This window comes from Pituophis catenifer, unplaced genomic scaffold, assembly GCF_029215685.1.
Source record: "Pituophis catenifer annectens isolate HBS135680 unplaced genomic scaffold, rPitCat1.0.hap2 SCAF_15, whole genome shotgun sequence".
In the NCBI taxonomy this organism is placed as follows: domain Eukaryota; kingdom Metazoa; phylum Chordata; class Lepidosauria; order Squamata; family Colubridae; genus Pituophis; species Pituophis catenifer.
This window is the reverse complement of record NW_027256895.1, coordinates 13,597,095-13,612,232: the sequence shown is the minus strand read 5'-3', so window position 1 is coordinate 13,612,232 and position 15,138 is coordinate 13,597,095. Positions and strand designations below refer to the sequence as shown.

Sequence of the window (15,138 nt, the reverse complement as noted above, 5' to 3'; positions counted from 1 at the left end):
GGAAAATGAAGGAAAGGGGAGGGGAGAGAAAGAAGGGAGGGAGGGAGGGAGAGAGGGAGGGAGGAAGGAAGGGAAGAAGAAGGGAAAAAAGAAGGGAAGGGAAAGAAAGGGAGGGAGGGAAGGGAAGGAAGGAAGACGGACAAAGGAAGGAAGGAAGGAAAGAGAAGGAAGGAGGAAGAAGGGAAGGGAAAAAAGGGAAAATGAAGGAAAGGGGAGGGGAGGGAAAGAAGGGAGGGAGGGAAGGGAAGGAGGGAGGGAGGGAGGAAGGAAGAAGGGAAGGGAAAGAAGGGAAAATGAAGGAAAGGGGAGAGGAGGGAGGGAGGGAGGAAGGAAGGGGAAGGAAGGAGGAAGAAACGGAGGGAGGAAGGGAGGAAGGAAGAAGGGAAGGGAAAGAAGGGAAAATGAAGGAAAGGGGAGGGGAGAGAAAGAAGGGAGGGAGGGAGAGAGGGAGGGAGGAAGGAAGGGAAGAAGAAGGGAAAAAAGAAGGGAAGGGAAAGAAAGGGAGGGAGGGAAGGGAAGGAAGGAAGATGGACAAAGGAAAGAAGGAAGGAAAGAGAAGGAAGGAGGAAGAAGGGAAGGGAAAAAAGGGAAAATGAAGGAAAGGGGAGGGGAGGGAAAGAAGGGAGGGAGGGAGGAAGGAAGAAGTGAAGGGAAAGAAGGGAAAATGAAGGAAAGGGGAGAGGAGGGAGGGAAGGAGGAAGGAAGGGGAAGGAAGGAGGAAGAAACGGAGGGAGGAAGGAAGAAGGGAAGGGAAAGAAGGGAAAATGAAGGAAAGGGGAGAGGAGGGAGGGAGGGAGGGAGGAAGGAAGGGGAAGGAAGGAGGAAGAAACGGAGGGAGGAAGGGAGGAAGGAAGAAGGGAAGGGAAAGAAGGGAAAATGAAGGAAAGGGGAGGGGAGAGAAAGAAGGGAGGGAGGGAGAGGGAGGGAGGGAGGAAGGAAGGGAAGAAGAAGGGAAAAAAGGGAAGGGAAAGAAAGGGAGGGAGGGAAGGGAAGGAAGGAAGATGGACAAAGGAAGGAAGGAAGGAAAGAGAAGGAAGGAGGAAGAAGGGAAGGGAAAAAAGGGAAAATGAAGGAAAGGGGAGGGGAGAGAAAGAAGGGAAGGAGGGAGGAAGGAAGGGAAGAAGAAGGGAAAGAAGGGAAGGGAAAGAAAGGGAGGGAGGGAAGGGAAGGAGGGAGGGAGGAAGGAAGGGAAGAAGAAGGGAAAAAAGAAGGGAAGGGAAAGAAAGGGAGGGAGGGAAGGGAAGGAAGGAAGACGGACAAAGGAAGGAAGGAAGGAAAGAGAAGGAAGGAGGAAGAAGGGAAGGGAAGGAAAGGAGGGAGGAGGAAGGAAGGAAAGAGAAGGAAGGAGGAAGAAAGGGAAGGGAAAGAAGAGGGAAAAATGAAGGGGAGGGGAGGGAAAGAAGGGAGGGAGGGAGACAGGGAGGGAGGGAGGAAGGGAAGAAGAAGGGAAAGAAGGGAAAGGAAAGAAGGGAAGGGAAAGAAAGGGAGGGAGGGAAGGAAGGGAGGGAGAGACAAAGGAAGAAAGGAAAGGGAAAAGGGAAGGGAAAGGAAGGGAAGGAAAGGAAAGGAGGGAGAGATAAGGGAGGAGGAAGGAAGGAAGGGAGCAAACGTCTTGGACCTTCAAGTCCAGTTGCCTTTAATTAAAGCACCTTGGGGACAACCATGATCTGGATGGCCGAGAATCTCCACAGGCTTTCCGACAAGAGGCACAGAATGGATGAGGTCGGTCTGTTTCTTTCCAGAGTGACGTGATCGACAATCGTTACGGCACCACATATACCATCAAACTCCTTCTGGACCGCAGATGGCGAGGAGATGAAAGTGACTGGACCCGTCACCGGATCTTCAAGTCTATCCGCACCCCCTTTGCCCCCCAGATACCGCTGCTCACCGATAGTAAGTTTTTGTATCACACCCGGCTTTTCCTAGGTGAGGCAAGCAGGCTTTGGAAGACACCTGGTGGAGCACGAGTGTTCTCACCCAGCTCCCCAAACACAGCAAACCCTCTGTAGTTTCTCTTTCACCTCAGGATAACAAGTCTGTTGTCTGCCACACCTATTCATCTCTGCCCCCTGCCTTTTATCCCCAGAGCTAGGGTGGGACTTTGCTAGCAGTGATGGCTCTTCTGTCCCAAGGTCCGGCCCACAGATTTCCACTGCTCTCCTCTCTTCTGCCTTCTGTGCATCCGCGCGTCAGGCACTGGACCCAGCTGTTCCTCTTCCTCATCAGCCACCTCCAGACCAGGGGGCTGTTGACTCTCCATCTGAGGGCTGACGGACAGCCCAGGCTCCACCTCTGTCTCTCTCTCTAATAGTTCCATTCCCTCTTCCCCCTCGGAGCTCTCAGGTTGCCTTGATGCTGGTCCTAACTCCCACTCCTCTTCTTCCTCCTCTGATTCGGCTGCTGGGGGGGCCGGTGGTCGACAGGCCACAACACTCAGCAATGGAAATCTTGGGCTCAATTGCGGTCGTAAATCGAGGATTACCTGTATTTACATTTCTCTGCAGACGCAGAAGATCTCTTAGGAATACTGTTACCCCCAACTACATCAGGAAAATTGTCCTAGGCTTAGATTCCTCCAGTTGAAATAGTAACAGCACTTAAACTTATATACCGCTTCACAGTGCTTTTACAGCCCTCTCTAAGCGGTTTACAGAGTCAGCATATTGCCCCCAACAATCTGGACCCTCATTTTACCCACCTCGGAAGGACGGAAGGCTGAGTCAACCTTGAGCCTGGTGAGATTCGAACTGCCGAACTCCTGGCAGCCGGCAGACGTTGTTGTGACCCAGGCCCAAGTCGGTAGTAATCGACACAAACAGTTCCACAACAAACAGGTTTTATTAGAACAGCTGAGAATTAACTCATTCTCAGCGTAGTCCAAACTAAATTAAAACGAACTCTTCATAAATTAGAATTAGACAAATTCTTCAGTCTAATCACCAACCTTGGTATAATTAGGCAAACTGCCAAAGGCTTCTCTTGGCAAAAGTTCAAAAGCAGAAGACACCAGCAAGAGATAAGTGCAGCAAGATTATCAACGTTGTTTTCCAACAAAGAGCCGATGCTGGTCGGCTGGTCAACCGTTGCTGGTCTTTTAAGCCTTATGGGAGGGGCCAATCATCTCTTGGCTCTACTCCTGAGTCGTCCTCTTTGCTTTAGCTGCTCTTGCCTTCTGGCAGCTCTTCTCATACGTACTCTAGGAACAGGCTCCTCTGTTCCTCTGCCTCTCTACTGTCAGCCTCTGGAGGCTCCGGAGTCCGCATATCACTCCCCGATGGCCTTGGCCCTATCTCTGCCTCCGATGCAGAGCCCTCATCTGGGCCTTTCCCAGCCTCCAGGACTGGCCCATGTTTTTCCTCAGCCTCATCGCTGTCCGACTTCGCTGCCAGCTCTGCAGGCTGCTGGCGAATCACAACAGACATTGCCCGCAGTACTGCGTTTTAACCACTGTGCCACCACGGTTCTGAAACTTCTGTTTCTCCTTAGACACGGTTCCAGAGAGAGGCTATTTCGATGTTACCATAGGGAACTTCCTTGCCGATGTGGAGCTGACTGCCATTACGATAGGCGGCAAACTCTTATCGCCACCGGAAATCAAAGGACACGGCTGCACCCTGGAGGAAGTCCCCAACGCCAATCACACCCGAGTTTTCGTTCTCAAGGTCCCTTTCTCCAACTCTCTGGTGGAACAGAAGGTAAGAAGGGGGGAAATTGCATGGCAAGGTTAGGGGAGAGTTTTCGCCGAAGTACCGGATGTTTGCAGCTTTGATTGTGACAAGGTACTAGTCCCTGTTGCTCAAATTGATTTATTTATTTTATTTATTTTATTTCCAATTTATATACCGCCCTTCTCCCTGAGGACTCAGGGCGGTGTACAGCCAGAATTAAGAACATGAAATACAAATATTAAAAACAATTAAATATATATATAAATTTGGCCCAAAAATTAAAAATCACAAACCAATTAAAACATTTAAAAATTTCTTCTTAAGCCAGCCCGGCTTGCTGGAAAAAGTGGGTTTTAAGGGCACGGTGGAAGGCACTGAGGTCTTGGATTCTCCTTATCTCTGGGGGCAACTGATTCCAGAGGGTAGGTGCCCCCACAGAGAAGGCCCTCCCCCTGGGGGTCACTAGCCTACATTGTTTGGCTGATGGCACCCTGAGGGGGCCCTCTCTGTGGGAGCGCACGGGTCGATGGGAGGTCGTCGGTAGCAGCAGGCGGTCTGGAAGATAGCTAGGCCCTATGCCATGGAGCGCTTTAAAGGTGATAACCAACACCTTGAAGCGCACCCGGAAGACCACCAGGAGCCAGTGCAGCTCGCGCAGGAGCGGTGTTACATGGGAGCGCCATGCTGCTCCCGTCACTACCCGCGCTGCTGCGTTCTGGACCAGTTGGAGCCTCCGGGTGCTCTTCAAGGGGAGCCCCATGTAGAGAGCGTTGCAGTAGTCAAGGCGAGAGGTGACGAGGGCGTGAGTGACTGTGCACAGGGAATCCCGATCAAGAAAGGGCCGCAACTGGCGAATCAGGCGAACCTGACAAAAGGTCCCCCTGGTTACAGCCGTCAGATGTTCCTCCAAGGACAGCTGCATATCCAGGAGGACTCCCAGATTGCGAGCCCTCTCTGTGGGGGCCAAGGACTCGCCCCCAATAGTCAGTGATGGAGTCAACTGACTATATCGGGATGCCGGGAGCCACAGCCACTCAGTCTTGGAAGAGTTGAGCTTGAGCCTGTTCCTCCCCATCCAGATAACATTAGTTATGAGTTGATAACATTAAGCTTACTAAGTTAAATTGTGCTCACCTTTTGTGGAAGATAAGAGCATGTTCCTTGGACTTCTTTTTTTTTTTTAAGGTAAGTGATCAACTTTTGCGACCTTCTGATGAGCAGAGTCAATGGGGAACCCGGATTCACTTAACAACTGTGTTACTACGGCAGTGATTTGCTTAGCAACGGTGGCAAAAAAGGTCGTAAAATGGGGCAGAACTCACTTAACAACTGTCCCCCCCCCCATAGCAATGGAAATGTTGGGCTTGATTGTGGCTGTAAGTTGAGGACTTCCTATACTCCTTCAGCCAAAGTAGACGGGTTTCTTTGAGGATTGCCACAAGTTGAGAATAGCAGGAATTGATCATTTAAATGCTTTCAGCAGAGGAATCCCTATATGCAGGGTTGAAATGCTACCGGTTCGGACCGGTTCGACCGAACTGGTAGCGATGGCGGCGGGTAGTTCGGAGAACCGGTAGCGATGGCAGCGCGAGGCTCCGCCCACCCACCCAGTTGTCGTTACTTCCTGGTTTTAACCAGGAAGTAACCTGTTTTTTACCCTCTGCGTATGCGCAGAAGGGTTTGCGCACATGCGGTGCGTGCACTTCCGAATCGGTAGGGAAGGTAAGTAGATTTCACCCCTGCCTATATGTCAGTGAGTTTGTGTGCCTAAAGAACTTTTTTTCTCTTGTAGTATCTATATGGCAACTTCAGGAAATACACTTTGCACCTAGAATATACATTTTTCCTGCTCCCGAAGGGCAAGTCATTTACTCATCCTGGAGTCATTGAATGTGAAGTCGCTGATGTAGGTGAGTCTGCTTGGCCAAACTGATCCGGATTCGGAAGTGCTTAAAAGTCATCAACATCCAATTAGATCAGGGTTGGGGAACAATGGTCCTTTTATGAGTTGTGGACTTCAAGTCCCAGAATTCCTGGGCCAGCATGGCTGGCCCAGGAATTCTGGGAGTTGAAGTCTGCAAGTCCTGAAGGGGCCATGCTGGCCCAGGAATTCTGGGAGTTGAAGTCTGCAAGTCATGAAGGGGCATGGTGGCTCAGGAATTCTGGGAGTTGAAGTCCGCAAGTCATGAAGGGGCCATGCTGGCCCAGGAATTCTGGGAGTTGAAGTCCACAAGTCCTGAAGGGGCCATGCTGGCCCAGGAATTCTGGGAGTTGAAGTCTGCAAGTCATGAAGGGGCATGGCTGGCCCAGGAATTCTGGGAGTTGAAGTCTGCAAGTCATGAAGGGGCCATGGTGGCTCAGGAATTCTGGGAGTTGAAGTCCACAATCCTGAAGGGGCCATGGTGGCTCAGGAATTCTGGGAGTTGAAGTCCGCAAGTCCTGAAGGGGCCATGGTGGCTCAGGAATTCTGGGAGTTGAAGTCCGCAAGTCATAAAGGGACCATGGGGGCCAGGAATTCTGGGAGTTGGTCTGCAAGTCATAAAAAGGACCATCGTTCCTCTCCTTTGAATTTGGTGGTCTTTTTGGGCAAGAATGGGAGGCATCCTATAGCTTCAGAAGAAACACTTCTGGTTTTCCCAGTTCTAACGTTTCTTCCTTCATCTTCCTGGCTTTATCATGTCATGGAACCTGTGAGGTTGGGAGAGAGAAACAAACAGTGAAAATGAGAGAATTACCTTTTTAAACTCCTTCTCTGACACCAAGGATATTTCAATATTCGCAATGTAAACTGGTGATATTATTAACTCCATTTCACCTGCAAATGGGAAAAATTGATGTCCTAGCTGCATCTGTGTGACATGAAGGTCATACATTTCAATCTTCCAATGTTGAAAGAAAAATCCAGGTCCAGTTCCAAGCTGGGAGAAAAACGCTGGAAATAAAATGGAGGCTGATTGGAAAGAAAGTTAGTTTATTGATAAAGCAGAACCACCAGCAGCGTGTGGTTCTGGGACAGCTGACAAAATGGAGTTGAGAGTGGGTGGGTTTTGTATCTTTTGGATCTCTATGGAGTCATGTAGGGGTCATGGCTGGCTCTATAGGCAAAAGGATGTTGGAAGAAATGTCCATCTGGTTCAGTTCCAAGCGGGGGAAAAAGACACTGGAAACATGGAGGCTGATTGGAAAGATAGTTTAATGAAGCAGAACCATCAAGGCACATGGTTCTGCTGCAGTTGCCCACATGGAGTGAAGAGTGAGGGTGGTGTATACCTTCTCTTGGGCCTTGCCCTTGAGCTTCCTGTTCCTGTGCAAGAAATGTATCCTATTGGCTGCTATAGGGGTCATGTGCAAATCCTAGGAGTTTGTCTGAGACAAGTTTGGTTGAAGCCTGGGCTGATCTAATGTCCTTAGGAGGTTTTGCAATGCAGTGAGCCCTGCTGCTAGATGGGTTAATCTGATTATGTCCTGGAGGGTCCTGTCTTAATCCTATCACCCTGGAGCTGAAGGTCTTTTGTTTTGTAGATAGGCTGACCCAGTCCATCTCAATGGGCACCAAATATCTGCTGGGGGCAGGGAGCTGACTTTCTGTCTCCCTTAAGATTTCTATTTCTCTTTTTGGGGAAAATATAATATTCTGCCTTTTTAATATTTCCTAAAATATTTCATTCTTCTAGGAGGGGTGGGTGCTAACTTTCTACAAGGGGAAATGCAAATCCTATGTGTTTCTCTGAGCTAATCTTGTCAATCTTTGTCTTTTTGCTTATCTGGAGTTTCCATCTGACCCAGTCTTTCTGAATGGATTACCAAATCTGCATTTCTAAAAGCTGGCCTCCTTAGTTTCTGCTTGGGGCGGGGAGACTGGGGCTGGTTTCTGGCTCCCTTAAGATTTTTTTCTTCCCATTCCTCCTTTGGGGGAAATATTCTATCCTGCCTTTTTATATTCCTCAAAATATTTCATTCTCTAGGAGGGTGCGTGGGTGCTGACTTGCTACTCCAATTGCCTACTGTGGTTCTCTTTCAGCCTCAAAACACTGTATATTTTCTGGCCATCAAACATTATTCATTCTGGTCTATTTTTTATGTCAGGTGTCTCCAAACGTAACAACTTTAAGACTTGTGGACTTCAACTCCCAGAATTGAAGTCCGCAAATCATGAAGGGGCCATGGTAGCCCAGGAATTCTGGGAGTTGAAGTCCACAAGTCCTGAAGGGGCCATGCTGGCCCAGGAATTCTGGGAGTTGAAGTCCGCAAGTTATAAAGGGGCCATGGTGGCCCAGGAATTCTGGGAGTTGAAGTCCACAAGTCCTGAAGGGGCCACGGTGGCCCAGGAATTCTGGGAGTTGAAGTCCGTAAGTCATAAAGGGACGATGGGGGCCAGGAATTCTGGGAGTTGAAGTCCGCAAGACCTGAAGGGGCCATGGTGGCTCAGAAATTCTGGGAGTTGAAGTCCACAAGTCATAAAGGGGCCATGGTGGCCCAGGAATTCTGGGAGTTGAAGTCCGTAAGTCATAAAGGGACCATGGGGGCCAGGAATTCTGGGAGTTGAAGTCCGCAAGACCTGAAGGGGCCATGGTGGCTCAGAAATTCTGGGAGTTGAAGTCCACAAGTCATAAAGGGGCCATGGTGGCCCAGGAATTCTGGGAGTTGAAGTCCGCAAGTCCTGAAGGGGCCATGCTGGCCCAGGAATTCTGGGAGTTGAAGTCCGCAAGTCCTGAAGGGCCATGCTGGCTGGGGAATTCTGGGAGTTGAAGTCCACAAGTCTTAAAGTTGCCAAATTTGAGGATCCCTGTCTTATGGGAACCAGACCACCCTGCCCTGTTCATCAAAGCCAAAAATCAGTCATCAGTCAGTCAGTCAGTCAGTCAGTCAGTCAATCCTGAAATCAAATAAAATCTTCAACATTTCTATTTTCCTTCTTGTGTCTGATTGCTCCCGTTGTCCAGTTCTTCCACTGTTCGAAGGCTTCTGCGAAGAAGGGCAGATAGGTGTGAGGATGACGCGTGGGAATCTGGATCACTACTGGGTTCCTTATGTGGGTAGCCTTCAGCTGACAAACGAACTCGCAGCATCGCAGAATTACACCGTTCAAGATGATGGCAGCTACTTCTACCTGTCGGTGCCATTTTTGGCTACTGGCTTGATGTACGAGGTGTGTTGGAAATAGACACTTTTGGGGGCAGGAATTCTGGTTAAAGGAAGTTGCCTTGAGCAGAAGTATAGAATATAGAATAACAGAGTTGGAAGGGATCTTGGAGGTCTTCTAGTCCAACCCCCTGCTTAGAAAGGAAACCCTACACCACTTCAGACAAATGGTTATCCAACTTCTTCTTAAAAACTTCCAGTGTTGGAGCCTTCACAACTTCTAGAGGCAAGTTGCTCCACTGATTAATTTTTCTAACTGCCGGGAAATTTCTCCTTAGTTCTAAGTTGCTTCTCTCCTTGATTAGTTTCCACCCGTTGCTTCTTGTCCTGCCCTCAGGTGCTTTGGAGAACAGCTTGACTCCCTCTTCTTTGTGGCAGCCCCTGAGATATTGGATGACTCCTATCATGTCTCCCCTAGTCCTTCTTTTCATTAAACTAGACATACCCAGTTCCTGCAACTGTTCTTCATATGTTTTAGCCTCCAGTCCCTTAATCCAGGGGTGGGCAACTGTGGCCCTTTTACAACCTGTGGACTTCAACTCCCAGAATTCCTAATACAGCCAAGATGGCTCAGGAATTCTGGGAGTTGAAGTCCACAGGTTGTAAAAGGACCACAGTTGCCCATCCCTGCCCTAATCAAATAGATTGTGAAGGAAGTAGATTGTGAGGGAAGTAGATTGTGAAGGAAGGCTACAGCAAAGACGTTTGTCTCCTCGGGTCCTGTAGATGACAGTTTGCAAAGGAAAGAGACTGGGAGTATCAGCCTACGTAGCTCATATTAGAGAGCAATTAAACGTAACTATAGGTTGAAGACTGTCCAACACACATCTAGGCCCTGGATTAGTTGATTGATGGTGCACAACATCCAATGAGAAAGGTATAAAAATCCTTCTAATATAATTATCTTGGATGGGGAATATGACCGTAGCCACCTATTAGTGCTAACCAATCCTTCACTGTATATGAAATAAAAGATAAACGTACACTATTTCTTAATCTTTCATGAGGACAGGAAAACATTTTATATTGTAGTAGATTTTGTGATCCACATATTAATGTTTATGTTTTCTTACATTTATCTAACGTTTTACCTTTCCCTATAGATTTTTGTAGATTTTAAGTCTCTCTCTCTCTCTCCTATCTATCTATCTATCTATCTATCTATCTATCTATCATCTATCTATCATCTATCTTCTAGCTACCATCTATCTATCTATCTATCTCATCTCTAGCTATCTTCTAGCTATCATCTAGCTACCATCTAGCTATCTACCATCTAGCTACCATCTATCTATCTATCTATCTATCTATCTATCTATCTATCTATCTATCTTCTAGCTACCACCTATCTATCTATCTATCTATCTATCTATCTATCTTCTAGCTACCACCTATCTATCTATCTATCTATCTATCTATCTATCTATCTATCTATCTTCTAGCTACCATCTATCTATCTATCTATCTATCTATCTATCTATCTATCTATCTCATCTATCTATCTTCTAGCTATCATCTAGCTACCATCTAGCTATCTACTATCTATCTATCTATCTATCTATCTATCTATCTATCTATCTATCTATCTAGCTATCTATCTATCTACTAGCTACTATCTATCTATCTATCTATCTATCTATCTATCTATCTATCTATCTATCTATCTTCTAGCTACCACCTAGCTATCTAGTTGTCTATCTCATCTATCTCATCGCTATGTATCTTCTAGCTATCAACTAGCTATCTAGCTATCTATCTCATCTATCTATCTTCTAGCTATCATCTATCTATCTATCTATCTATCTATCTATCTATCTATCTATCTATCTCATCTATCTTCTAGCTATCATCTAGCTACCATCTATCTATCTACCATCTATCTATCTATCTATCTATCTATCTATCTATCTATCTATCTATCTATCTATCTATCTTCTAGCTACTATCTATCTATCTATCTATCTATCTCTATCTATCTATCTATCTATCTATCTATCTATCTATCTATCTATCTATCTTCTAGCTACCATCTATCTATCAGCTATCTAGCTAATCTATCTAATCTATGTATGTATGTATGTATGTATCTAATCTAATTGTAGCCTACATTCTTTATGCTGGTCTATAATCATTATAAAAAACCCCCAAAGTCCTATTTCTATCTGAACTACGTTCTATACTTGAAGGGCTATTAGAAGGAAGAGGGTATGGATTCATCTTTCTGTAGGGCAGGACAAATGGGAAGAAGCTTACCATCAGGGAGATCCAAAGCTGAAATAAGGAGACATTTCCTGATCTTGAAGCAATGGATCAACCTCCCTCCTGGAATGATGAAGTTCTGTCACTAAAGGTTTCCAAGCAAAGGTTGGACAGCCCCATAAATGGTGGGATGATCTGAAGATCTCTGCTTTGGGCAGGAGGTTGGACTAAAAGACTTTGGAGAACATCTCTTCCAATCCTAAGAGTCTATGAGAAGGAAACTTAAAGGAAAGTCACAGTCCCTTTTATGTCTTAAACCCAGAGAGCTATTTAACTCATTATAGATGGAAAAAGAAACAAATGACAAGCGTGTGAAGATCTTCCTCCTTCACTGTTTCTCATCATTTGTCCCGGTCAAAGGGGCAAAGAGATGATGGTGCACCTTCCAAGGTGAGCATGCTGTGTTGGGATGCTGGCATCGAACTGTTGGAAGAAATATCCAGGTCCAGTTCCAAGCCGGGAGAAAGGCACTGGAAACAAAATGGAGGCTGGAGGCTGATTGGAAAGAGGGTCCATTTATTGATGAAACAAAATGGAGGCTGGAGGCTGATTGGAAAGAGAGTCCATTTATTGATGAAGCAGAACCACCAAGCACATGTTATTCTGGACAGCTGACCCCATGGACTTGAGAGTGGGGACTATTTATACCATCTCTTGGGCTTTGCACTTGAGCTTCCTGTTCCTGTGCAAGAACATGTATTCTATTGGCTGTCGTCAGACTCCCATGGGCCCATGTACAAATCCTAGGAGTTTGTCTGAGCTAAGTTTGGTTGAAGTTTGGGCTGATGCAATGAAGGGGCAATTCCTATTGTGGCTGAGGGCTAATCCTACCTTTGTTGGATCTTGGGTGAGGGTATTTGCTTATGACTAGAACTAGCTATCTCTTTTAAGTGCTGACATCTGCTGAGGGCTATTAGGGAAAGTGGGGGCTGCTTTCCAAAAGCACGTTTCTCCAGTTCTCATCCAGGGAAATGTAATATTCTGCCTTTTTAAATATTTCTCAAAATATTTCATTCTTCTAGGAGAGGGGTGGGTGCTAACTTTCTACAGAACCCTCTCCAACCTCTGTCTTTCCTCCATGGCCCAGGATATCTCCCTCAACGGAGTTACTGTCCGGCTAGATTTTGGCCTGCGGGATAACAAGACACTGCTGACCATGGTGGAGTTCTCCAGATCTTGTGTCTTCCCTACTGGAAAATTACTGGGTGAGTCAAGATGTATAACATACACTGAGAGCTTATGCAAGGAAGGAGACAAATGCTTTGTCTGCCTAATCACATGTGGCCAAATAAAATGATCTAGTCTAACAGTGGCTAGTGTTGTGGTTTGTCAGCAGCCTGTGGAGCTGGCAGCTGAGTTGGACAGCGATGAGGCTGAGGAAGAACATGGGCCAGTCCTGGAGACTGGGGAAGGCCTGGATGAGGGCTCTGCGTCGGAGGCAGAGATGGGGCCAGGGCCATCAGGGAATGATGTGCGGACTTAGGAGCCTCCAGAGGCTGACAGTAGAGAGGCAGAGGAACAGGAGGAGCCTGTTCCTAGTGCACGTATGAGAAGAGCTTCCAGAAGGCAAGAGCAGCTAAAACAAAGAGGACGACTCGGGAGTAGGGCCAAGAGATGATTGGCCCCTCCCATAAGGCTTAAAAGACCAGCAATGGCTCTTGGGCTCTTTGTCGGAAAACAACGTTGATAGCTTTGCTGCATTTATCTCTTGTCGGCGTCTTCTGCTTTTGAACATTTGCCAAGAGAAGCCTTTGGCAGTTTGCCTAATTATACCAAGGTTGGTGATTAGACTGAAGAATTTGTGTTATGAAGAATTTGCTTTAATTTAGTTTGGACTACGCTGAGAATGAGTTAATTCTCAGCTGTTCTAATAAAGTCTGTTTGTTTTGGAACTGTTTGCACCGATTACTACCTACTTGGGCCTGGGTCACAACAGCTGGAGCATCTATTGAGTGATCCTGCTAGGTCAGTGATGGTGAACCTTTTCGGCACCGAGTGCTGAAAAGGGAGCACCTGCGCATGCACGCAGCAGCAAGTGCCAAAAAGGGAGCACTTCATGTGCGCTTGTGCGCTTCGCACATACACGCTTGCTTTGCATGCGTGCGCCTGCTTGTTAGGGCAGCAACCAGGAAGAGGAGCTGCCTGGGGCGCATGTGTGCACCAGATAAAGTACTTCCGGTTTCCAGCATGAGCATGGGCGCTGGCCAGCAAGTCTTCCAGGTTTCTGGCGTCCATGTGCATGTGCCGATCAGCTGGCCGGCGTGCATGCTCACGCCAGAAAATGGAAGACCAGCTCTTCCGATTTCTGTTGTGGTCCGCCAGCAGCCTGCAGAGCTGGCAGCAGAGTCAGACAATGAGGAGGCTGGGGAGGAACATGGGCCAGTCCTGAAGTCTGGGGAAGGCTCGGACAAGAGCTCTGCGTCGGAGGCAGAGATGGGGCCAGGGCCATCTGGGAGTTATGCGCGGACTCTGGAGCCTCCAGATTCGGACAGCATAGTGGCAGAGGAACAGGAGGAGCCTGTTCCTAGTGACGCAGAGCCCTCGTCCGGGCCTTCCCCAGACTCCAGGACTGGCCCATGTTCCTCCCCAGACTCCTCACTGTCCAACTCTGTTGCCAGCTCCACAGGCTGCTAGAAGACTACAACAGTATAGATCTTCCCAAATCCCATCTGGACTCCTGGGTGATTTTCTGGAAAGTTTTGGCAGTACCAAAGCTCATGATATTGGACAGCCTTGCAAGATTTCCGCCTTTTTTAATATTGTTGGAAGAACTAGCCATCTGGTTCAGTTCCAAGCTGGGAGAAAGACACTGGAAACAACATGGAGGCTGATTGGAAAGATGGTTTATTGATGAAGCAGAATCACATGTGGTACTGGGCAGCTGACAAAATGGAGTTGAGAGTGGGTGGGTTTTATGCCTTTTTGGGGCTTTGCATTTGAGCTTCCTGTTCCTGTGCAAGAACATGTCATTTCATATTCTATTGGCTGTTGTCAGATTCCTATTTGGTCATGTAGAGGTCACAGCTGGCTCTATAGGCAAAAGAGGAAATGCAAATCCTAAGTGTTTTTCTGAGCTAATCTGGTCAGCCTCTGTCTTATTGTTTATCTGAGCTCCCAGGTTTCTGTGACTCTGAAGTTTGGACTGAGATGAAGGGACTTGTGTTCTGAAAGGGTTTGGGGCAATTCCTATTGTGGCTTATTGGCTTTCGTCCTGTCTTGGGTGATGGTAGAATGGAAGATAAAAAAAAATATTTCACTCAATTTGGGATGTTTCTTTTCAGCATGCTTTACAACAGCCTGCAATGCGGGATTTCTTCATCATGAGCCTTCTTCTGTGAAGCGTGTATGTGTTGATGAACGTAGATTTCCATGGTTTGTTGAGTCGGCCTTTTGTTGAAAGCTGCCTGAAATTCTTCTGTTGGTAGCAAAATGTCAGCCATAGAACTTTGGGGGCCATAGAAAAACTGGCCCCCAAAGAGGGGTAATAAAAATAGAGTAATAAAAATAGAAAATAAGAGATGGTAATCAAAATAGAGGATTGAGATAAAGGTGGCTAAAAATATTAAAGAAGAGTATATACAAAAGAGATAACTTTAAGAAAAATAAATGTTTGATGTAATATGTTTTGACTTTAACTTGTAAGCAATGTTAGATTGGTAAATATGTTTAATTATGGTTTTATTGAATGAAACAAGAAGATACACAGATCTTAGTAACAAAGTGCGATCTAATCTAAAATATGCTGGAAATGATTATTATGAAACATATTGAGAACTAATTTGAAAAAGTATGTTGGGAAACACATGAAATAGATAATTATATTGCAAGGGAATTAAAAGAAGAGGTGATGGGCACCAACTAGTTAAGAGTTTGAGACTTGGAAGAAATATGTTGGAAACTAGTTAAAATGCTGGAAATCAGCTAAACAATGGTAGGAGAGTTAGAGGAGAATATGTTGAAAATTAGCCAAAATAGTGGGCGCTCTGGAGGAGATTAGGCTGGAAATCAGCCAAACATGCTGGAAATTAGCCAAACAATAGAAGGAGGTATGGAGGAGAACATGCTA

At 46.6% G+C, this 15,138-nt stretch overlaps 1 protein-coding gene across 1 annotated transcript in view; it reads left to right on the top strand.

The window, feature by feature from the left end:
* The window catches only part of LOC139324390 (uncharacterized), a 43,505-nt gene that overhangs the window by 16,490 nt on the left and 11,877 nt on the right, over nucleotides 1–15,138 (top strand). The window contains exons 8-12 of the mRNA XM_070954101.1: nucleotides 1,743–1,896; nucleotides 3,490–3,698; nucleotides 5,464–5,581; nucleotides 8,615–8,820; nucleotides 12,160–12,277. Coding sequence (XP_070810202.1) covers nucleotides 1,743–1,896; nucleotides 3,490–3,698; nucleotides 5,464–5,581; nucleotides 8,615–8,820; nucleotides 12,160–12,277 — 805 coding nt within the window. The remainder of the gene's footprint in view (nucleotides 1–1,742; nucleotides 1,897–3,489; nucleotides 3,699–5,463; nucleotides 5,582–8,614; nucleotides 8,821–12,159; nucleotides 12,278–15,138) is intronic.